Source organism: Lycorma delicatula, chromosome 1 (genome assembly GCF_047948215.1).
Source record: "Lycorma delicatula isolate Av1 chromosome 1, ASM4794821v1, whole genome shotgun sequence".
NCBI classification, from domain to species: Eukaryota; Metazoa; Arthropoda; class Insecta; order Hemiptera; family Fulgoridae; genus Lycorma; species Lycorma delicatula.
Window position 1 is genome coordinate 149,940,015 of NC_134455.1, and position 21,558 is coordinate 149,961,572.

Consider the following 21,558-nt stretch of genomic DNA (forward strand, 5'->3'; position numbering starts at 1 on the left):
AAACATTATGCTATATCATGCACACTTGATTTTTTCTGTTTGGTAGACTGCTACTTTCTCTTTTAATGTCAAGCATTTACATTTTTGTGACATTTTAAGTTGCGGTAACAATTTTTATAAAATACACAAAATTGAACATATAGTAAATGTATGTATAGAAAATGTACTACAGTAAAAAATTTATAACTATACCGTAACAAAAATATTACATGTTCAATGTACAGTATACACTTGCACATAACTGATAACAAATCACACTGGATGATTGAAATCATCATGAAATTGACTGAAATCATAAAATCAGCATCTAGGCAGAAAGTGATGCAATTCACAACAGATAAACAAATTAGTCACACAGAGTATAAAATAACAAGAAAGATTACAATTTTTATTCCTGCTCTCAAGTTTCTCAGAACTGATTGAACAGTTTTTATAGGTAAATTCATTGCCCTCATCCATTATTTAGAAGATCCATTATTGTAAAGTATTTATTTTAGCCATTAATACTTCTATAAAACTTCCAGGGATCTAAAAGTATCCGGTATTAAGAAAAGTCTGATACTGGGAAATGTCTGTTAGGGAAGTTTCACTGTATTTTGCAGTAAAACTCTTGCTTGTACCACATTTGCTATGTATAAAATACTCTCCTTAACTGGTAAATTTGTAACATTTGATACTTCATGGGAAAACTTCAAATTTATTTAATATGATTAAAGCTGTCTGCTTTATATAATTACTCATGAGGAAACTGAGTATGGCATTGGGTTGAAGTTATAAAATTTTTTACATTTTCAATAATTGTTGGGTACACTGTAGATAGATGGTTACAAAAGCAAAATGCTAACATTGCATTTCGTATGATTGTTAAAGAGTAGATTATCTCTTTGTTTTTTTCTTGTGGAAATTAAAGTTATGCAGTAAGGTAAAAAATGCATAAGAAGTTGAAAAAGAAGATATCAATAAAATGACCACATATCTTGTTATGGTAAAATTATCTAAATCTGTATTTTTATCTGCTGGTTTTTTTTCAGCTATCACATTACACTTTTTATCTGTTTTAAATTATGGTTAGGTGGAAATAGAAATCCATTTTTATATATATATTTTTTTTAATGAACAGTAAAAAACTATTTAATGAAAACTGTGTATTAATTAGACACACAGGATTACAAAAAAATCCTTTAATTTCATTAAATAATCACAAAAACAGAAAAAACCTACATCACTTATGTATTTCTAAATAAATAGGTTTTATTTAAAAAATTTAAACTTTTATGATGACAAACTGAACCACACTTTATAATAAAAAGTTTCTAGTCAACTTAAAAGTATGAAGGAAGAAAGACTCTTCTCACAGAACTTAAAGGAGCATCAACAAATATATGAGTTTCTTTTATATTAAAACAGCATTTTGAACAGTCACCTTGTGTTCAGAACCCTCTTCCATCAGTTTCAAAGGGAGATATTTCTTTGATAATTGAAAGCCCTCTGTTCAACTGAAGGTGATAAGGTATTTTTATTTTTACATGTAACACAACACTTTGTTATACAAGATTTATTTACTGTAGTTAGTTATTGAAGATGCAATGGATCATTGTAACAAATTTTTCATTAAAACTGAACTTACTGTGAAGTTTTCACTTCACTTTTTCAAAGCAGCTGTTGTGTCTCATGATTTTTTAATTATTAAGTAATGATAGAAAATTTACATTTTTAATCTTTTGAACTAGAATTTTTTGGATTGAAGTATGAAAACTATATAAAACTTAATAAAATTAGGTTTTTTGACATAATCTTTTTAGAAATCTGTTTATTTGTAAAGAAATAATATACTATGCTAGTTTTTTAATCAAAATACAACTTTTTATTTTTCAGATAGAAAGTGAATCTTCTCCAGAAAATAAACAAAAATTATTACATGTACTAGTCTTGTTTATATCATTAACATTTCATTCTGTATTTGAAGGAATGGTCGTAACTACTCATGATTCTGAAAATACTGTGATCATATTTTTACCAGTATTAGTGCATAAGGTTTGTGAAAAATCTTTATTTTAATTAGTCGAAAAAATTATTCGATATGGATTCTAATTCAGAACTTGTCAATCAGTTCTTTATTTTTGCAGATCATTACAAAAAAATATCGTATTATAAAACTTAATTTTGTAATCACTAATGGTGTATGAAAACATTATTTTCTGATGTTTTCTTTTTGATTCTTGATTTATTACAACATAGTTTTGTTTGAATATTTTGCCCAACCTTTTGATTTCTTTTAAAAGCAGCTTATTTATTTAGAAATGACCTCACACTAACATGTCATTGTTATTAATGATAAAATTTATTTTTATTAAACGTTAGAAAGAATTTTATCTTATTGTTATGTGTTGTAGATTTCATGATGTAACTTTTATTGTTATAATACATCCCATATTAATGTTTTGTTTTTTTTTATAAATGTGTTATTTTTAATATTCCAGACTGACCTTCAGAATGTTGCCAGTTTCATAATAATCACTCAGACCATACTTTTTTTTTTTGTAATCTGATATAATGATTCAAATATACTTTTCTGTAAAAATTGACCAAATTGTAATATTTTATGTCTACAGGTCCACCTTTAATGTGTTAATATACAAGGATGGTATCATGGTCACACTTCCACAGATACCATTTACAATAAGTGGATCCATATCAGTTTTTATTAATAGTTGTATTATGATGTATTCCAACAAAGAAAATGACATGGATCTGAACTATATGATCATCATTTTGTCACTGAAGTCTTCAAATACTTCCACCAAGTAAAAGTATCAATCAGTAAATACAAAACATGGTATTTGCCAATGTTTCCCATATTAAATTTTTTCCCATACTGCTTTTGGATACTGACATTCACTCTAGAAAGTATGACATTTGATTAAAACTTTATTCAAGATTTTTTCTTTGGTATTTGATTTCTGTTAAAAAATGTAGAAGTGTGAATACACATTTTTCTTAAAACACATCATCATTCAGGCAACTATTTATTTGTTGTAATGGTAAAAATCAACAAGGTAGATTATTGTAATTGTGTCTTCCTTAAACATTCATTGAAATTTATTTATCTATTGTAACATTATACTTCAAAGGCCTAACAGTCTTTTCATTTATGTTTTTCCTGTTGTCCATATTTCATTACCAAAAAGTGCTACCCTCAAAAAAAAATATTTAAGAATATCTTTAAAATCTTTTGACTCTTATTTAATATTACTTGAGCCGTAAAAAACCATTAAACAGTATTTCAACAAATTTTGAGCTATCTCTCCCCAAATCATTATTGCATACAAGCCTGGCACAAGATGGCAAAGAATTATTAAAAAAACTCACTCTTATGAAACTAGTTACTCCCCTGATGCTATGAATGTGCATCACTGCTAATAACTACTGAAAAACTACATAGATATAATATTTACTTACAAATCGTTTAGATCATTGTTACATTGTAAAGCTTAATCATACCTACTTTAAAATTGAAACAATTATTTATTTTTATAACTAAATAAGATTTCTAAAATGTATAATTTCAGGATTGCAAGCATTAAAATAAAAAAATGATATATTCACTTGTTCATCTATTATTAAAAAGTACTTTAACAAGTATTGAAATTATACTCAATTACTAGGTACAGCAATACCATTTTCTCAGATTTAACCCAAGATTCACCAATTTTTTTTCTGTGAGATTGTTATAATTGACTATACAATCTATCATACAATCGTATATAAGTTTTACACCAACAGATAACTGGAATATTTATTTACATTGCATACCATTCTCTGAATCACATAAAAAATTGAGCATATTAGACAGATCATGAACATTCCAAAACATCACACCCAAATCCTGATCCTCATTATACACTGATTTCATGCCACATCCCATCTCACTACTACTTGAAACAGTAAAATCATTTTAAATCTTGCATTCCTCTTATCCTAAAACTTCGAATTTGCAGGTGTAGGAAAACCTCCTTTTTCTTATTTTTACCATTCAGATCACTTTTCAGTTCTCTGAAAGGGACAGTCTTACGCATGAACAGGATTGAATCACATCGATTGGCTTTACATAAAGGCAAAATAAATGTAGAGCTGTCAGTAAACACATCTGTTCTTGCCCACATCTATAGAGAAACTCTTGTTATTATGGTCTTTATTATAAATTTGGCATATATGTATATATATATATATGTAGTATAGACAAAAACCAACTTGAGTCACCAAAGTACAGTACAGAAATTAAAAAGTAAATGAGAACGCAATTACTTTTTTTATTATTCCAGTAATGCTTTCGTAGTAAACCCATACCTTCAGTTGTAATTTTTTTTACTTTGAAGTTTTTTTTATCAAACTAATACACTCGAATACAATTAAAAATTGTCAAATACAATTTTTTTACATTAGACTTGAATACAATTAAAATATATAAAATATAAAAGTATATATTTTTTTTTAAATTAAAATTCAATAATTAAAATATATAAAAATGTTTTTATATAAGTTAACTTTAAAATTTAAAACTATATATATAAAAATATGTCATCATAATTAAAAATTAAAATAAAATAGATAGGATAAAATATTTATGCCATTTAACCTGGCTGACCAATGTTACAGTACTTATTGGATTTGAATTAAATTAGATGTATATATTATAATTATTTTTATCTGAAAAAGTGCTACCATGAATTTTTATATTTTAATTGTATTCAAGTGTATTGTATACACTTGCTGCAGAGATCTTCCAGAAAAGTGCCAAGACGGCGATATTTCCCAGAAAGACCCCCTCCACTAGTGTGGCCGACCTTTCAGTGGAGGAGAGGGTGATGCCTGGACCTGCTGAATGGACTAAGAAGAGACCTAGAGAAGCAACTACTGACTCCAACACCATAGAGATAGCTATCTTATTGGAGGAGGTACAAGCACTGGTGGACCTTGTGCCCAAGCACACCCTACTACTAAGAAGGTGATCAGAGAGTCTGTTTCCCGGCTTCAAAATCAGGCTGAGTGGATCAGTCACCTGACTAGGGATAAGGACACCATAGACAAATGGACGGAAACTGTGCAAGCGGATCCCCAGATCCTGAATGGGATACTAAAGTCAGAATCCTGGGAGGATTTATTTATTTGTGGCAAAACGATGGCCACATGAAGTATTTGATAAGACTAAGGAAGAAGAAGGATACCCCAGGGAGGAAGATTCACGAGCCAAAGTCTGTATCTTAGATGTTAAATGTATCAAACAGAGCCCTTTTCCAGAACATGTCTGTCTGGTTGCACCGGGAGCACGGCGCAGGCCCAACGAGAGCATGCTGTTTCCGGGTTCTGTGGTCAGGGATGTTTCGGCCACGGCGGTGCTCGACGGAGATGATGCGTTGAAGACTCCTGGTGACAGTTATGTCATACTTGTGTAGGAAGATGGTCGTGAGGCGGCAAGTCACATCCTTCAGGGTTTAAAGCAGATAGACAAGGTTGAGGATTGTACGGGGTTTGTGATAGCTACCACCAAAGGGAAACTAGCATCACCACGAGGAAAGTTGTTGAATATTGGGCCAGAAGATGCGATATGGATATAACACTGTATCTTTCCCAGGAGGGAAAAAACTGGTTAAACCACCGCAACTCGAGACCAAAACAGTGGTCATAAAGAAAGAGTGAGCAACCTACGCTCCCGTAGAAGACTACGGAGACGTTGGTAATGAAATTGCTTCTGACATACTTTCGGTGAGAAAAGGTAAGGGACAGGAGCTTGAAGTTAGACTCAAAGGGAATACAGCGTCAGATAACATCAAGGACTGGATGGCTGCTGTGGTGTCAGGTCTGTCAATGATGGACACAAACCCGATATCTGAAATATCTGGGGTCCATATTAAAGATTTGGACAGTGACCTTACTAAGGAAGAGGTGGTGGAAGCTGTCACGAAAATGTTGAACCAAATGACTGATGTTTGAGTCACATCAATTAGGCCGGCCTTTGGCAACTGTCAAAATGCCACCATAATTATACCAATCAAGGAGACTGGTCTGCTCTCGGCCATGGGACGAATGGTCATTGGCTGTCACTCTTGCCGGGTGGAAGGTAGAAGCCCGGATCGAACGTGTTACAGGTGCTGGGAGCCCGGACATGTCGCTACTGCGTGCAAAGGTGTTGACAGGTGGGATAATTGCTACAATTGTGGCGGTGCTGAACATAAGAGGGCAGAGTGTCTCGGGCAACCTAGGTGTGTCCACTGCAATCAAACCGTTCATCGGACGGGAAGCCAGGAATGCACCCTTTATAAAAAAATAAATGTTTTCAACTCAATACGAATCGTCCCGCTATGGCCCATGACCTTGCGTGGTCCACAGCTATAAATAGTGGTGTGGATTTTCTATTAATAGTGGAACCTAACAAGAGAATGGTGACGTCGGGCAACTGTATCGTTGATCATATGGGAGATAGTGCCATCATAAATGTTTCGGGGAGATTTGCTATCTCCAAGGTTGTTTGCGGAGATGGTTACGGAGCTGTGGCCTTGTCTGAATATACATTAGTGAACTGTTACATCTCGCTGAATTGTAGTATAGACATTTTTTATGCAATGATGGATGAGCTGGAGTGCTTTATAAGACGATCTGTGAACCCGGTTATTTTGACCGGAGATTTGAATGCAGTGTATTGAACACTGGTACGAGGGCTACCAGCTGCAGATACAAATTGGTTATCATGCTGGGCTCGGTGGACCTGGTTGTCATCAAGACTCCGTAGATTCCAACCTTTATTGTAAGAGGAACAGGGTCCGTTATGGATATTACGGCCCGAATTGGCTGACTGAGGGAGTGGCCGATTGACGTGTTCTGGATGAGGAGTACAACTCTGACCACCGGGCCATAGTATTTGAATTATTGGGGAACAGACAAGAAGGAAGTCATCTCAAAAGTGGAAGACTTCTGTGGCTCAGGCAATGGCCTTTGCTGATTCTGTGGCTGAAAGGATCTCGACTCTACAGTCCAGAGACCTAGATGTGTTCTCTGCAATTATGTTTACAGAGTTTGATAAGCTGCAGCCTTGACTGCAGTTGAGTTTACTGGTGGAATGGGAACATTGCTTCCTTAAGAGCTACAGCCCAGCAAGCTAGAAGGTAAGGTGACTGCAGAGGCTCAAATCTAGAAATTAAACACAGACTGATGAGGAGGAACCTACATACAAGGCTGCCAGAGGCAGATTGACTGCAGAGATTAAGTCAGTGAAAAAGGCTGCCTGTCGAAGACTTGTTACCAAAAGGTTTGGGGTACCTCTCCCACTCCTTTCAAGGGCTCAGGCATTGAGAATTGTGCTGGACCTATTCCCACTGATTGAAATGGAGCATTGAAATATGACTCGCTCAGGAGGAGAGGAGGTTTACCAATGGAGAGCTCAATTGGGTTGCAGATAGAATTAACTCCAGAAAGTGCCTGAGCCCTGATGGGATGTTGGGTTTGTTGAAGAGGTTGGTGGTGTTACATCCATGGATAGTCCTCAAAGTAATACAGCTTTAAGCAGGGACAACTTCCCTAAATCATGGAAGGAGGCCAGACTGGTTTTGATACCAAAGATCAGATCCAGGTGAACAGGGCAAGCAATATTGGCTTATATGCCTGCTTGATGTCATAGTCAAGCTGTATGAATGAATGCTGACTGAGAGGCTTTGGGAAGAGATCGAGATAACTGGGGGCCTGTCCCCCAATCAGTATGGATTTGTTAGGATAAGGTCCACAGTTAATCCCATTCAGCAAAGTGACAATCTGGGCTGGGGAAACAGCTGCGGGTATGTGGTAAACAAGAAAAATTCCACTTGTCATACTTTTATAGGTACAAAGCACTTTTAACAGTGTACACTGGCCGGGCGGTATTGGAGGTCCTGAGACAGTAAGGGATAAGTGAGTACTTAATTGTTATTCTTAACAATTATTTGCATGAAAGGAATCTGAAGATCACCATGGAACTGGGAGTTGAGGAATTGTGTTGCAGAGTACCTCAGGGGTTGGTACTGGTTCCCATACTCTGGGACCTTTTTTTGAGACTTCTGCGACTAGATCTCCCTGGAGACACAACCATGGTGGCTTATGTGGATGATCTGGTCATGGGACACTTGTAACAGGAAGTGCAGCAAACTGCGACAGAAGCTGTCGAGCGAATTAGTGAATGGCTCAAGACTCAGTTTGAAGCAAATGCCACAGAAAAACGGCATGATCCCAACCATGCATGGTGGAGTAATGGAAAATCCGTCATATTATGTGGAAGACACGAGGGTATCCCTCACTAATCATGCCAAGTTTTTATGGGTCTGGATCTTAAGGTCCAGACTCTTCAACAAGCACATAGCAGAAACCATGGAAAAACAGAAATGGTGATTGATGCTCTCTAAAGATTAATGGAGACCCAGGGCAAGCAAGAGAAAACTGATAATGACTGCCACCATGTTAATTCTCTTTTATGCCATACATGCTTGGGCTGAGGCATTCAAGATAAAAAGATATGTGGCACAGCTGGCCTTTCTACAATGGAGGACCATGATTAAAATCATAGCTGCATATAAGACTGTTTCATGCCACATATAAAAACCATTTAGGTTTTATAAGCTGCTTCTCTCAAAATGGTATGTGACTGCCAAGAGAACATGAACGAAGTGGCTTATTCCTAGTTTGAAGCCATGCCTCAAGCAGAAAGCATGGCAATGTTGGTTTTCAACGCTCACAGTTCATGACAGGACATGAAGGGTTTGAGAGTTATCTCCATAGATTTGGAATCTGGGGTCTCCCCATTATGCATATACTGCTGGGAGGAAGATACTCCATGTTATACATTCTTATCATTGTCCAAGATGGATGAAGTTCAGAGTTGACTCAGGACTGGGCTGGATAAGTCCTGAAAACATAGTGACACCCATATGCTTGTAGAAAAATGCATCATAAGGTTAAATCAAGGATAAGGAAGCAGAGCATCGTGAATGGAGAGCGGACTAGATGGTGGACTAAATGGAGAACAGGCCTTGTAAATGATAGCGGGAGAGTGGAGTGCACTGCTTCACTTGTATCATGGTAGTGTGTTTTGCTTTGCTGCCTGAATGATGGAAGACCATCATTCAGCAGAAGCGTGTGAGACCAGAGAGTGAAGGGGTGATGGAGACAGGTAGTTCGTTTGTGCTTGTGCAGATGGGTGGCAATGATGATGCACAAGGACTCCAGATCCCTGGAGCTTGAAGGCACCCTCGGGGTTGAGCAATGCTTGGGTTGCTGATCCGGCTCTGGGGGTGTTAAGGTTTAGTCAGTAGGGCGCAGGTACACATATACTCCTTAATAACTTGTAGCGGAACTAGTTGGAAGTCCAACACTGTCCCTTTTGGGGCGTATGTAAATGGTATTCCCTTCCTCATCAAAAAAAAAAGTACTTCTAGGAAAACATAGAAGTTCTATTTAATTAATCTCAAAAGACATCACAACTATTCTATATTTTTGTCAAGTTTGTTTCTGAAAGTAGCCTTTTAAAGAGCTGTTGCTTTGCATTTTTATATCATTTATTTCTACACCACCTGCCCAAAAAACCCTTTTGGCCAGAGCTCAGATCTGTAATTCAGGCAAATAATCACTGTAATTTGTAAATTTATTGTCTCATCATGTACCTGGTTGGCATATGTATCGGGTATGAAGAATAAACTGAATAACTGAAGCATTCCATTTATGAAGTCAGTGGTTCCACTATCACTCTCATTTACACTAATATTCCATTTACCTGCCACTCTTACAGTATTACTTTTTTTTCACTATATTTAGAAAATAGAATGTATTTGACAGCTTGTCATGAAATAGCCAATAATCTAAGCGTATTTTGCTGAGATGCTATTTAAAAGAGAGGATTTCAGTTTCATAATTTAAGTGAAGTATTTTGTAATTCTTAATGTTTAATGGCATCATAGAGCCATCATTTTTCTTATATATCCTTTAATATTTGTGAACTAAAAATCCATGTTTAATGATATAATTGATCGTTTTATTAATCCAGTATATATATATATATATATATATATAAAAGTTATATTCTTCTTTAATGTCCTTATAAATAAGGAATTAATTATTTACATCATTACGCTTATTTTTTTAATAGCAACTATTTTGTGTTTTTGCATAAAATTTTATTTTTACTATAATTTTCTTTAATTTTATTTTTTCAAACCTTTACCAACTATCTATTAATTAATAGATATATTTTTAATTTTTTATAAACCAATACCAACTTAACTTATTCATATATCTCCTACAACATTCATAATTGAATTTAAATTAATGATATATCAGAATGTTGAATTTTCTTGAATTGCATTAATTTTTTTTTTTTTTTTGTTTGATGACATCACAATAAGCTTGAAGCCTGTGCGTGTGATATGGAAAATGTAGCATATGAAAAAAGAAAAAATGCCATGCCTGACCGGGATTCGAACCCAGGACCTCCGGGTGAAAAGCCGAGACGCTACCACTCGTGCCACGGAGGCCGGCGCCTTTTGATAAATAATTTGGTCCCATTGTTATTATTAACTAATTCACTTTAATTAAGTGTAATGTGTATTTTTTAGGTGAATTTACTTCTTTATGGAGTAATATTTAAATTTTAATAAATACAAATAATGTGTCTAAAATGAATAGTTAACCACGAATTACCCGCTTCTATATTCTTGTTGCACACAAAAAGTATATTCTTGGAATTAATTTCCTTTACAATTGTAATTTATTTAAAACAAATTATATACTTTCTATCACAGATTAGTATTAAAGTTATTTATCCGTGCATTTATTTTTATGCACACCACATAAAATTTTAAGTTAAGATTGCTTCATCATACATCATAAATGGTATGCAAGTGGAAATAATCTTAAATTTTCTTTCATTTCATAAGTTTTATTTGATAAATTTATGAATATGTTAAAAGATGCAGGTGGTTGAAATTTTAAAATTGATATATATGTATAATTTGTTAGTAAAACCATACCTTCATCTAGTTCTTTAAACCTTTCCTTCATAGTTTCTTAGAGTTTTCAGCTTTTTATCACTATATAATTCTCCTTGGCCAATCCTTTTCCCAGCAATGTTTTTTCTTCTTTTTTAACATCTGCAAGGAATATTCTATCATTTTTTTAATGACTTTCTTCAAATATATTGCATTATAGAATTTAGGTTTAATATTCATATATCACCATTATCATTTAAAATGACATAACAATACTCATGTCAGTACAACAATACCGTTGTTGTACCAAATTCTGTATACATTTACTATTTGGGATCAACTAGTGCATTAGAAATGATTATAAATTGGCATTTACAGGACAAAAGTATATTCTACCCAATTTTATATTGTGTTATTGAGTATGAAGCTAAATGTCATAGAAATGAATCAGATTTTTACAATTCTATATATAAGTTCAGGCTACAGATTTTCACAAATTCTGCATTTTGATTGGCTGAAAATTCAAGGTGGTGTCAAGTCACAGATAAACAAAACATGTATTTCCTTGTATTGATAATTTGTTATAAAGCTTTAAAGTATTTTTTAATCTTTAAATTATCAATGAGTTGGTTTCAACAATTATTTTTATTTTTAAATTTTTATATTTTTTAATTTGATGTATTGTGATGAGCAAATAAGAATAACTAATTTATTTAGTCTTGTTAGATGTAATGCGAGAGTAGTGTTAATTAGTTAACAGAGTGAAGGAATTGTAGATTAAGAAATGTAAGAAATTATGTGACGAATGTAAATTTTAAAATTATTCAAGATTATATATTAATAAATATTTAGAGCTGCAAGTGTTCTGGGTTATATATTGTAATATTCTTATGAAGAATAATCTTGAATGGCCTTTTTATTGATTAATTTTTATTTTGGTGTTATTTCAGGTTATTGAAGCATTTGGTCTCGGTTTGAATTCACTTTTTACTGGTATGTCAAAAACTGTATTCATTATTATGTCATTAATATTTTCTTTTACGACACCTGCTGGTATGCTTATTGGATTGTTTCTAACAAAATCTATACCAGGTAAACTTCATAAATGGCATATTGGTATTTTTGAAGGTGTTGCCTGTGGAACATTTCTTTACGTAGTTTGTTTTCAAGTTCTGCCAAGAGAACTTAAAGAAGGTATGTATCAACAGATTCATTTGTATTCTTGGATTAGTAGAGCATTTATTTATCTTTTTTAGTCAGACTTTTCTCTGTCTTTATATCATTTGTCACCGCCTGAGAATACTTAAGCTTCACTCAGTAAGAAGCAGTTTTGAATGAGTATTAATTTTATTAATTTTCATATTTATTAAGTTACTTATTCCACACATTCTCTTTGCTTCTTTCATTGTTTTTAACTCTTCAACAGTAGATTAAATCAACTGGAACATGTTTTGTTATAACAGATAATTTTCTACAATATTTAGTGTAGCAGATTTTTAGTATTGTCAGTATAATGACTTATTCATGATTCCTATAGAAATAAATATTGACTATAAATTTGGCTGTGATTTCTATAGAAATAAATATTGACTATCATTTTACAGACATGTGGAAAAGCTCAACTTTGCTAAAAAGAGTGTTTTCTATTTTGTGTTAATTATGGCACTTGAAACACAGGGGTAAGTTAACTTGGAAAGATTATGGATTACAGTATTTTTTCTAGTTCTGTTTTTGTGGTGATTAGTTTTGGTTATGGGAGCAATGAATTCAGAAGCTTTGGGATTATTATTTTTGGAATTGATTTTGTATATAGTGTTATTATTAAAAACATTTGAGTATTTCTAAATGCAATTGCTTTTGAATTTTTACTTTAACAAGGAGTTAATAAAAAAATATTGAATTATAAAGTTAAGTTCATTCTGCATATCACAAGTGGCCTGTATCGAATTATCCCAGTAAGGAAAAGAATATAATCTGCATACCGTGGTAATATATTATTCATGATTCTTAAATACGCTGAATCATTTACATAAATTTTGAATAATATCTAAGCTGAGATTACTACCTTGTATTAAGTAGGCTAGTGGTTTGTAAAGTGGTATAATAACTAGACTTGTTTTAACATTTTACTTGTTCAATAAAAGTGTTTACGAACCATCTCAGTACTTAGAAACCTTCAGTTCCTAATGGCAATAGGCCCGGGTCAAAGGTGGCAAATTCCCTGGCTTTTGCCACCAGTCCAGCTCAAAAGGTAGTATAAGTCGGTACAAAATGTTCTTGTATACATGAATTGCAAGTGAAAGCCGAAACATTCAGTCTTTATACTGATCTGAAGTTGGAAATCAGGTTGGATTCATTAAATGGAATGATCATTTTTTCAGAGATTTCCGTTTGCCAGCAATTTGTAATGTGCTTATGTATAGCTATTACTGCCCTGGATGTGGAACATAGATGGTATGTTCCAGGTTGGGGATGATCTACGGCAGGGTATTTCTTTTTTACTCATTTTTAAAAAATTTGTTTTATGGTTCTTGGGAAATAATATTTTTATGAAAAAAGATCCCAGTACTGATGTCATTAAAATAAATAACTATGCAGACTTGGAATTATTGTAAATAATCAGAAGTTACGCACAAATCACCGTTAAATATAATGATCTTAGTTAACTAATGAATTAATAAATGAAATTAGTTTTATTGAATAACAAAACACAATTAACACGTTAATTATTTAAAAAAATCTTATAAGTAATTCCAAACAAATAATAACTTCTATTTCTTTAATGGATACTCAATTAAAGAAATTATCCTTTTAATAAAAAGTTGTTAAAAAGAGGTTCATTTTAACCTTGTCCCTGTACTTATCTAAAGCGTTTTATTCAGTCAAATATAAAATCTTACTAAAGGCAATAGGAATTAGAGGTAAAGTACTGTGATGTTCATAAACACTTTTACTGAACAAGTAAAATGTTAAAACAAATACCACTTTACAAACCACTAGCCTACTTAATACATGGTAGTATCTTAGCTTACGTATTGGGAACATAAAGGTAAATAATTTAGCGTATTTAAGAATCACAAGTAATATATTACAACAGTATGCAAATTATATTCTTTTCCTTACCGCAATAATTCTATACAGGCCCCTTGCAATATGCAGAATGAGCTTAACCTTATAATTAAATATTTTTTTATTAACTCCTTGTTAAAGTCAAAAATCAAAACAAATGTATTTAGAAATACTCAAATGATCTAAAACTAATATTCACAAAAATTGAACTAGAAAAAAATAGTTAGAGGACACTATTTAAGAGACTGTATGTAGTCTAACAAGCCTAGAACAGTAATCCATAATTACACAGTAAGTTGTATAAACATGATATTTCACTATCATTATGTGAGTGCTACTTATATTCTATATATGAATATATCTACTGTAAACCTATGTATAAGTTTTAAGGAGAATAAAAATGTAACAATTTTAAATTGTTATTTTTATTTTATTTTTGTGTTCAGTTTTATGACAAAGATTTTAATTGATTTAACTTTACAGTTTACAACTTATTCATGTACTGTAAAACTAAATTGTGTTTTTAAACTATCACACAAAATTTTAATTTAGTTTATGGGAAGATAACCATAAAAATAAATTGTTTGTATACTTGAATAAGTAAATTAACTAAATATCACTAACACCCAGACTAACATTATTATTATTAATGCTTGTCAAATATAATTTTTCTTTTTTATTTCTTTTTTATAATCTAAAGAATAAATAGTATTGCTTTATTTTATGTAACATTAAATTAATAATAACAATAATTTGATTTCCAATACAAAGATTCAAATAGCAACAATATAATCTCCAAATCAACTTAGCCTCAGTGTTTGAAATGCCATAATTCTTGGTAAAAAAGTGTATTCTTAAAATCGTCATCCATTCTGGATAAGATATGTAAATAATCCACATTTCTCACAGATTATATTTTACTAGCACAAAATATAAAACACTCTTTTTAGCAAAGCCAAGCTTTTCCACATGTCTGTAAAATGATAGCCAATAGAGATAAAAATCTGTAAGTATATAATATTTAAAACCATTTTCTAATGATTCTACCTATTTCCATCTCAATTAAATAATTTTTCAAACATTCTTGACCGTTTTTTTAGAATGGAATGCACTCTGGAATTTGATGACTAAAAATAAAAATGATTTAACTAAAATTTAAAACAAATATCATATCAAACCTTCATATCAGACCTTCCATATGGAAGACTAATGCTGACTAGTCTGCAGTAGAGGTCAAGTGATTGTTTATGTAATGAGTAATAGAAAATAAGTGCCAACATAGAAAAATATTTACTTATAGTGAATTACTTTAATATAATGATGTTTAATTATTTCTAATTAAAATATATTTATTGCTTTTCTAGGACGATACCATCTGGGAAAGTTACTTGCAGTAATTTTTGGATTTTCATTTATGTGTTTAATTGTATACATAGATAAACGATTTTTTGATGATAGGTTTTAGAAGATAAATTGAAAACTAGCTAGTATGCCATATTTCACAAAGAAACCTTTTTTACACAATATTTTTATAAATTTAATATACTCTATTAAAATATATTTGTTTACATATTATAAATATTTCAATTTATATATAACATTATAAATTAATGTAGATAAAACATAATGGAGATAAATGATGATAATAAATTTATGTTTAAGATGTTACAATTGTTTGTCCTTTTCCCTCATAACACATGAATGATTATTATATATTCTATCAAATTAAATATTAATAATAATACCACATTCTTATAAGGTATCTTAAGACTATTTTATAAATACTATTTAACACGTAATTTTCAGCTTTCAGGGATTTATTTCCGTATAATCTGGGATTTAAGTATAGGTTTTGGACCATATTTAAAAACCTGCAATTATACATACTCTGAATTCAATTTAAATATTTCTCTCAGACTCTTTCATGAGATTTCTGAACATGAAAGTTTTTTTATGATAACCTCCTTTTTTTATCATAATTGATCCTTGCTTTGCAGACTGCCCTCATAAACAAATTCTCCACTTTGGTTTAAATTAAAATCGACTACTTTAATATTTTCTTTTACATATCATTACTTTTGCTTTCTCTCTTATTTTTTCTTTTCGTCCTGAATTGTGTTCTTAATCCATAATTTTAGAAGTCATGGAATTAGAGTCTTCGTTTACTCATTTTCAATAACTAACATTGTTAAAGTGATTGTTCAATTTTTGTGCTGTTATTTGTTTGGTTTCTTTTGAGATATGAAGTATCCGTATCATGTTTTTATTTAAATCTGTGTAACCATTATATTATTATCCGATTGTGAACCACCTTTTACTCCCAACATCAACTTTTCTTCTTTTTCCAAAACTGTGTTTTCTCTCCAGACTTCTGATAAAATACCCTCAACATATTTCTCTAAATTGTTCTATTCTGTATGTAATTTCCTGGAATTATTCCCTTCTATTTGACTACATGACTCTTCAGCCCACGTTGCTGATTTTATTTATTTCTGTTATGAATTTATTTTCTTAAAATAAATTAAGCCATGAGAAGAGGTTTTAAACCTCTTTTCATGAAAAGAGGTTTTCATGAAAACCTCTTCTCATGCTTAAGGAGTTTTTTAGCAATTTTTTGATCTGATTGTATGGTATGATCTGTCTCTCAAGCCTGTTTAAAAATTGCATCTGGACAGATGGTCAAGACAACTGGAAAAAAGAGATTGGGATAAAGTTTCAAATTCTTAGATGAACCTTATATTGTAGAATCTTCTAGTCTGTTCTGCTGGCTCATCTGTCACTATGTCATCAGGGTATCTAAGCTTCATTCATCTTTCAGTGAAACAGAGATTATAAAATAGTGCTTAGAGATTGTTAGAAAGTTACAGAAGTTGTAACTTCTCCACAGAAGACTGTGGACCGCTGATGTAAACAACTCCTTAAAATCAAAATATTTATTGTCAAACGTTCCAAGAATTCATATATTTATCTTGTAGCAGTTGAGTTGAATTAAACTGCAGAACAACTGTGTGTAGTTAGTTGAGGAAAACTGGGAATTGTCTGTAGATCAATCTCATTACTTCCTGTCTTACGACTGTATAAAAGCAGTTTTATTCACAAGACTGCAGATATTGACTGTGTATTTTGGAAACTAGATTCTGGTTTGTTTCTAATACTAACTGTTCACAATTTTAGAGGACTTGCAAAAAGTACTGCAGTGTACTGGATACAGAAATACAAACATTCATTCTATTTACTTTCAGAGAATTGCATTGAAATACACTTATAAGACCACCTCTGGAAAATACAGTTGACCAATTTTTGCTGTCCCATCTTCCTAATTCTGCATGAGAATATTAACAATGTATTATTAATACATTATGGTTACAGGGACAGGTGTCTGTCCATGTGTATAATTAGGTGAGAACAAATTTATGTTTCAGTAACAAGCTTATACCTCTTACCAATAGCATTCTTTTGATGAATTTTTAAGTAATATTAATTTTAAAAAAATTAATTTTTATTCAACATGAACATAAAATTTGGGCTACATTTTTATTATATCTTGTAAATGTTATACTTTGTCATTATTTACTGCCTTTACACATTTTCTTGTTTACATGCATGAAATTACTATTCTGGGAACATAATATTACATCTTGATAATTATGAAACTACCAACTACAATGTGTAGTTGGAAATTTTTAACTTAAAAATTAAATGACAGTAATAAAAAACAAAAACTACAATTAAAACGCACAATATCATAACAAAAAATATTCCTCATATAGTACAGCATAATGTAAAGTACCTATGCCATATGTTTAAGGCGAAATAAAACCACAGTGGAATACAGTATTTAAAACAACAAAATTACTATCTGGTATACACCAAAATTACAGTAATAGAAGAAACACACTATACTAATAATCCAATGTATTAATACAGATTTGAATACAGCCTTAAAAAATAACAAGACATTTGATAACAAGTCATATTGTTCCCTACCACATTTTGGATGTTAGTCCCTAATTTAAATTTCCAACGCAATGCCACATAATAGACACAATCCACAAGGATTTGGTGTACCATTAGTTGGCAGTTGCAGTAAACACAAATTGGTATGTTAGTCTAAGTCATGAGATGTCCACAAGTGAGTCTAGTATGCCCTTTGGCAAACAATAACCTCCTCTTGACAATTATTCCTGCATGAAGAGCTCCACAGTGCTCTTAACTGGACGAAATTTATTGTTGATGTTAGCATTCTATTCACTCTGCCACTCATCACGAACCAACCCTCTTCAGAAAGCAGATAAGATTGTCTGAGACAATGCAATCTGTGAAAGAAGACTGCAAACAAGCCTCTTTTGCCGCACCATCAATGTCCTCATTGCCTGAAATTCCAATATGCTGGGTATCAAGCAAAAGGTCACAGTTGTGTTACGCTGAGTCAATTCAGAAATAATAAACAACATGTCAAAATGTTGGACTAATTATATTTAAGGCCTTATTAATAGCATACAGCTCCATAAGGAAAATACTGACAATGCTGGAAAGGCCAAACATGTATGTTCTATTACCAACCAGAAAAGCACAACCAACAGAATTGTCATGTTAAGAGTCGTTAGTATAAACTACAGTATCAGGATTCACACTATAAAATTTATAAAATTTTTCTCTACATTAAAGCAATAATTTATGAGAGGAGACTGCCAATAAGTAACAGTAAGAACTGGAGGTAATTGTGTATTTAGTGATAGAAAAGGCAATGAGCTGTTACATCTAGCAGGGATTTGGTTTCAATATACCAAAGAGAAAGCTCACTACTGTCCACTAAGAGACGAGACTTACTGTGGGGTTTGAATGAAACATACATGTAGCAAGATGGATAAGTGAATGATGACTATATTGAGAATCCTAAGTGCAATGGCTCGTGTGTATGAATAAGCCATGCAGCTGTAGTCACCAGAGCTCAAGTGTAACATGCATACTCAATCAGCTTCCCAATGAGTATTAGATAGAACTCTCAATCGTAATAGACATTATTGTATATATTACCAAACACAAAATTAATATTCTTTTGCTATATGTCCACAAGCAATTGACTTCATGATTACTAATAGATAACACTAATTGTTTCTTCATATCAAGCCTTTTCTTCATAGATCTTTTCCTACATTATGATAATAAGCATAGTGTTGAAAATAAAATAAAAAAATAGAAAACAAAAAATACTTTCTAAACTTAGCCTATAGCAGGTGTTTTTGACAAATGTTAAACTATTTTGTTTTGTATTTGAATTTGTTTACTATGAATATTTGTTTTTGTTTGTATGAGAGCTTTTCTCATTGAACACAGATCTGGTGTGCTACTTATCTTAAAATAAATTTCATTTTATTTAGAATTTAATTGTTCTATGAAAACAAAGATGGAAGGGTATGTTGCACTGAAATGAGATTGAAAAGATTCACACCACATTTGTAGCTGTAGCTGTATGTCATTTGGGCTGCTCAAAAGCTTATAAATGGAGAGAAGACTCATTCTTTCTTCTATGAAATTGTTTCCTATGCAAGAAAACTTTTCTGAAATTGATTGGTTCCAATAAAATCAAAAGTTATCAAATTGAAGGTGTAGTGCAATCATTTTTCCACAAGGAGTTCCTTATTTATATTCTCATGTTAGATTTTATAAATGATGTCCTACATAATGATTTACAGACGTAATTTTTACAACTAGTTTCCTATTCTGTAACTAAATATTACAGTATTATTACAATATAATACTAAAAAATGACTGAACTATATTAAATAATAGTGTAAAAATGTATTGTTACAATGTCTTATGAAACATTAGTTTGAATATTTTAGAATTGAAAAATTATATCTCATCATTAAATTATTAACTAGTACTTATTTCTAATAATTTTTCTTTCAATTTTTGTTTTTTTTTACACTTGAAGGGTTTATCCATCATTTTGCAAGATTTGTAAGACTGGATAGTCAAGTATCTTTAAGTCTTTAAATCTTAACAAACTTAACACTTTAGACTACCAACCAGTTAAATCAAATACACATGTAAACTTTTTTTTAATTTAAAATATAATATCGGTTTTGAACAGTAACAAATTAAACAAATATAATTTCCAATATAAATGTTAACAAAGTATGTTTTAAACTTTAATAAATAACTGTTTTTATAAAATGCAATACACTTAATAAACAACACAAATAAACACATGAATGTATATTTTTATGATATCACTTTTTTATAAAAAAACTTATCAATTAAGAAAATGATCAGTTACATGACAACATATTACATATCTAAGTGGTTTCATAAAGGATGTTAAATGAAGAGTTCTTAAGGGGTCTGCACTTTAAAGTGCAGTAACTAAAAAAGGACTGATTAAACATAGCAGCTTGTCTACTGCATGTGATAGATGAATAAAAAACAAGAAACCCATTGTTTAATAATACCTTTCCTTATATAAAAGAAGTAAAAATGTGTGATTTTGTGTGATTTTTAATGGTAAATATCTAATTAGAGACTGAATGAAGAAAATCTGACATTTTTATGAATCCTTTAGAATATGTAAACATTTAGTAAAAATTTAATTTGTGTTACCAGGTTGGTTTTAATGTGAGTAATCAGAAAATGACACAATCATGTTATTTTTAATTCTGATGTATAATGAAGCAGGTATAGTGGACCCGTTCTCGCAAGCACTTTCCTCTCTACTTACAGCCGTACATCTCCTCCCCTCCGCAAAGTGCCTTGCAATAACTACTTAGCCATACTTTCGTTATTGCTATTTTAAATTCTATGTTTCTGTTGTGTTTAATTAAAATGTTAATTATGACAAGATGTAGTGTTTATGGAATATTTATAAATGTTTTGTATTTGTAAAGATGGCATAATCTGTCACCTATTTCAACCACAGGATCTAACTTTCAGGAAAAATCATGACACCTGTTTTATTTGCATTACAGGGATGGATAGAATTTCAACAAAATGGGTCTCTTAGAACTAAATGTAGAAAAATCAATTTGGAAATGCACAATTGCCACCATCCAATGCTTTTTGTATATAAAAATAAATATCAATAATGTTTATTTACAGAATTACACGTTTATAAAAATAAGTTTAATTTCATTTTATCATTTAGTATTAGATTAAAAACAAAACAACATGGACCAAGTAGATATTTAGGAGAGCTTTTCTTCATAATGTACTCTGTGTATTATAAAAACTTAGAGACAGTGAATAGACAAGAATGGAAAGCAAAATCCAAGAATTTATGAAAAAAGGAAAGAATCTGCAAGAGTTAAAGGAAAGAATCTGCAAGAGTTAAAAGATAGACTTTGCATAAGTGTGCATAGAAAATGGGTGGACACCCCCATTACTGCATAACATGTGAAAAATGATAAAGAAAATTCATAATGAGAACAATTGTCAAAAAAGAAACATACATCTAAATTAAATTTTACACCCCCCCCCCCAAAAAAAACAA

General features: G+C 31.5%; 1 protein-coding gene across 5 annotated transcripts in view; it reads left to right on the plus strand.

The window, feature by feature from the left end:
* The window catches only part of LOC142324053 (zinc transporter ZIP2-like), a 69,237-nt gene extending 48,150 nt beyond the window's left edge, over positions 1–21,087 (plus strand). For 3 of the 5 annotated variants that reach the window (XM_075364681.1, XM_075364672.1, XM_075364698.1), the window contains 3 exons: positions 1,876–2,034; positions 11,951–12,194; positions 15,434–15,725. In XM_075364681.1, coding sequence (XP_075220796.1) covers positions 1,876–2,034; positions 11,951–12,194; positions 15,434–15,534 — 504 coding nt within the window. In that variant the 3' untranslated portion in view covers positions 15,535–15,725. Of the gene's footprint in view, positions 1–1,875; positions 2,035–11,950; positions 12,195–15,433; positions 15,726–21,037 lie in introns of those variants that run through there. The other 2 variants (XM_075364690.1, XM_075364663.1) reach the window with 2 other exon arrangements.
* Positions 21,088–21,558: the final 471 nt, after the last annotated feature.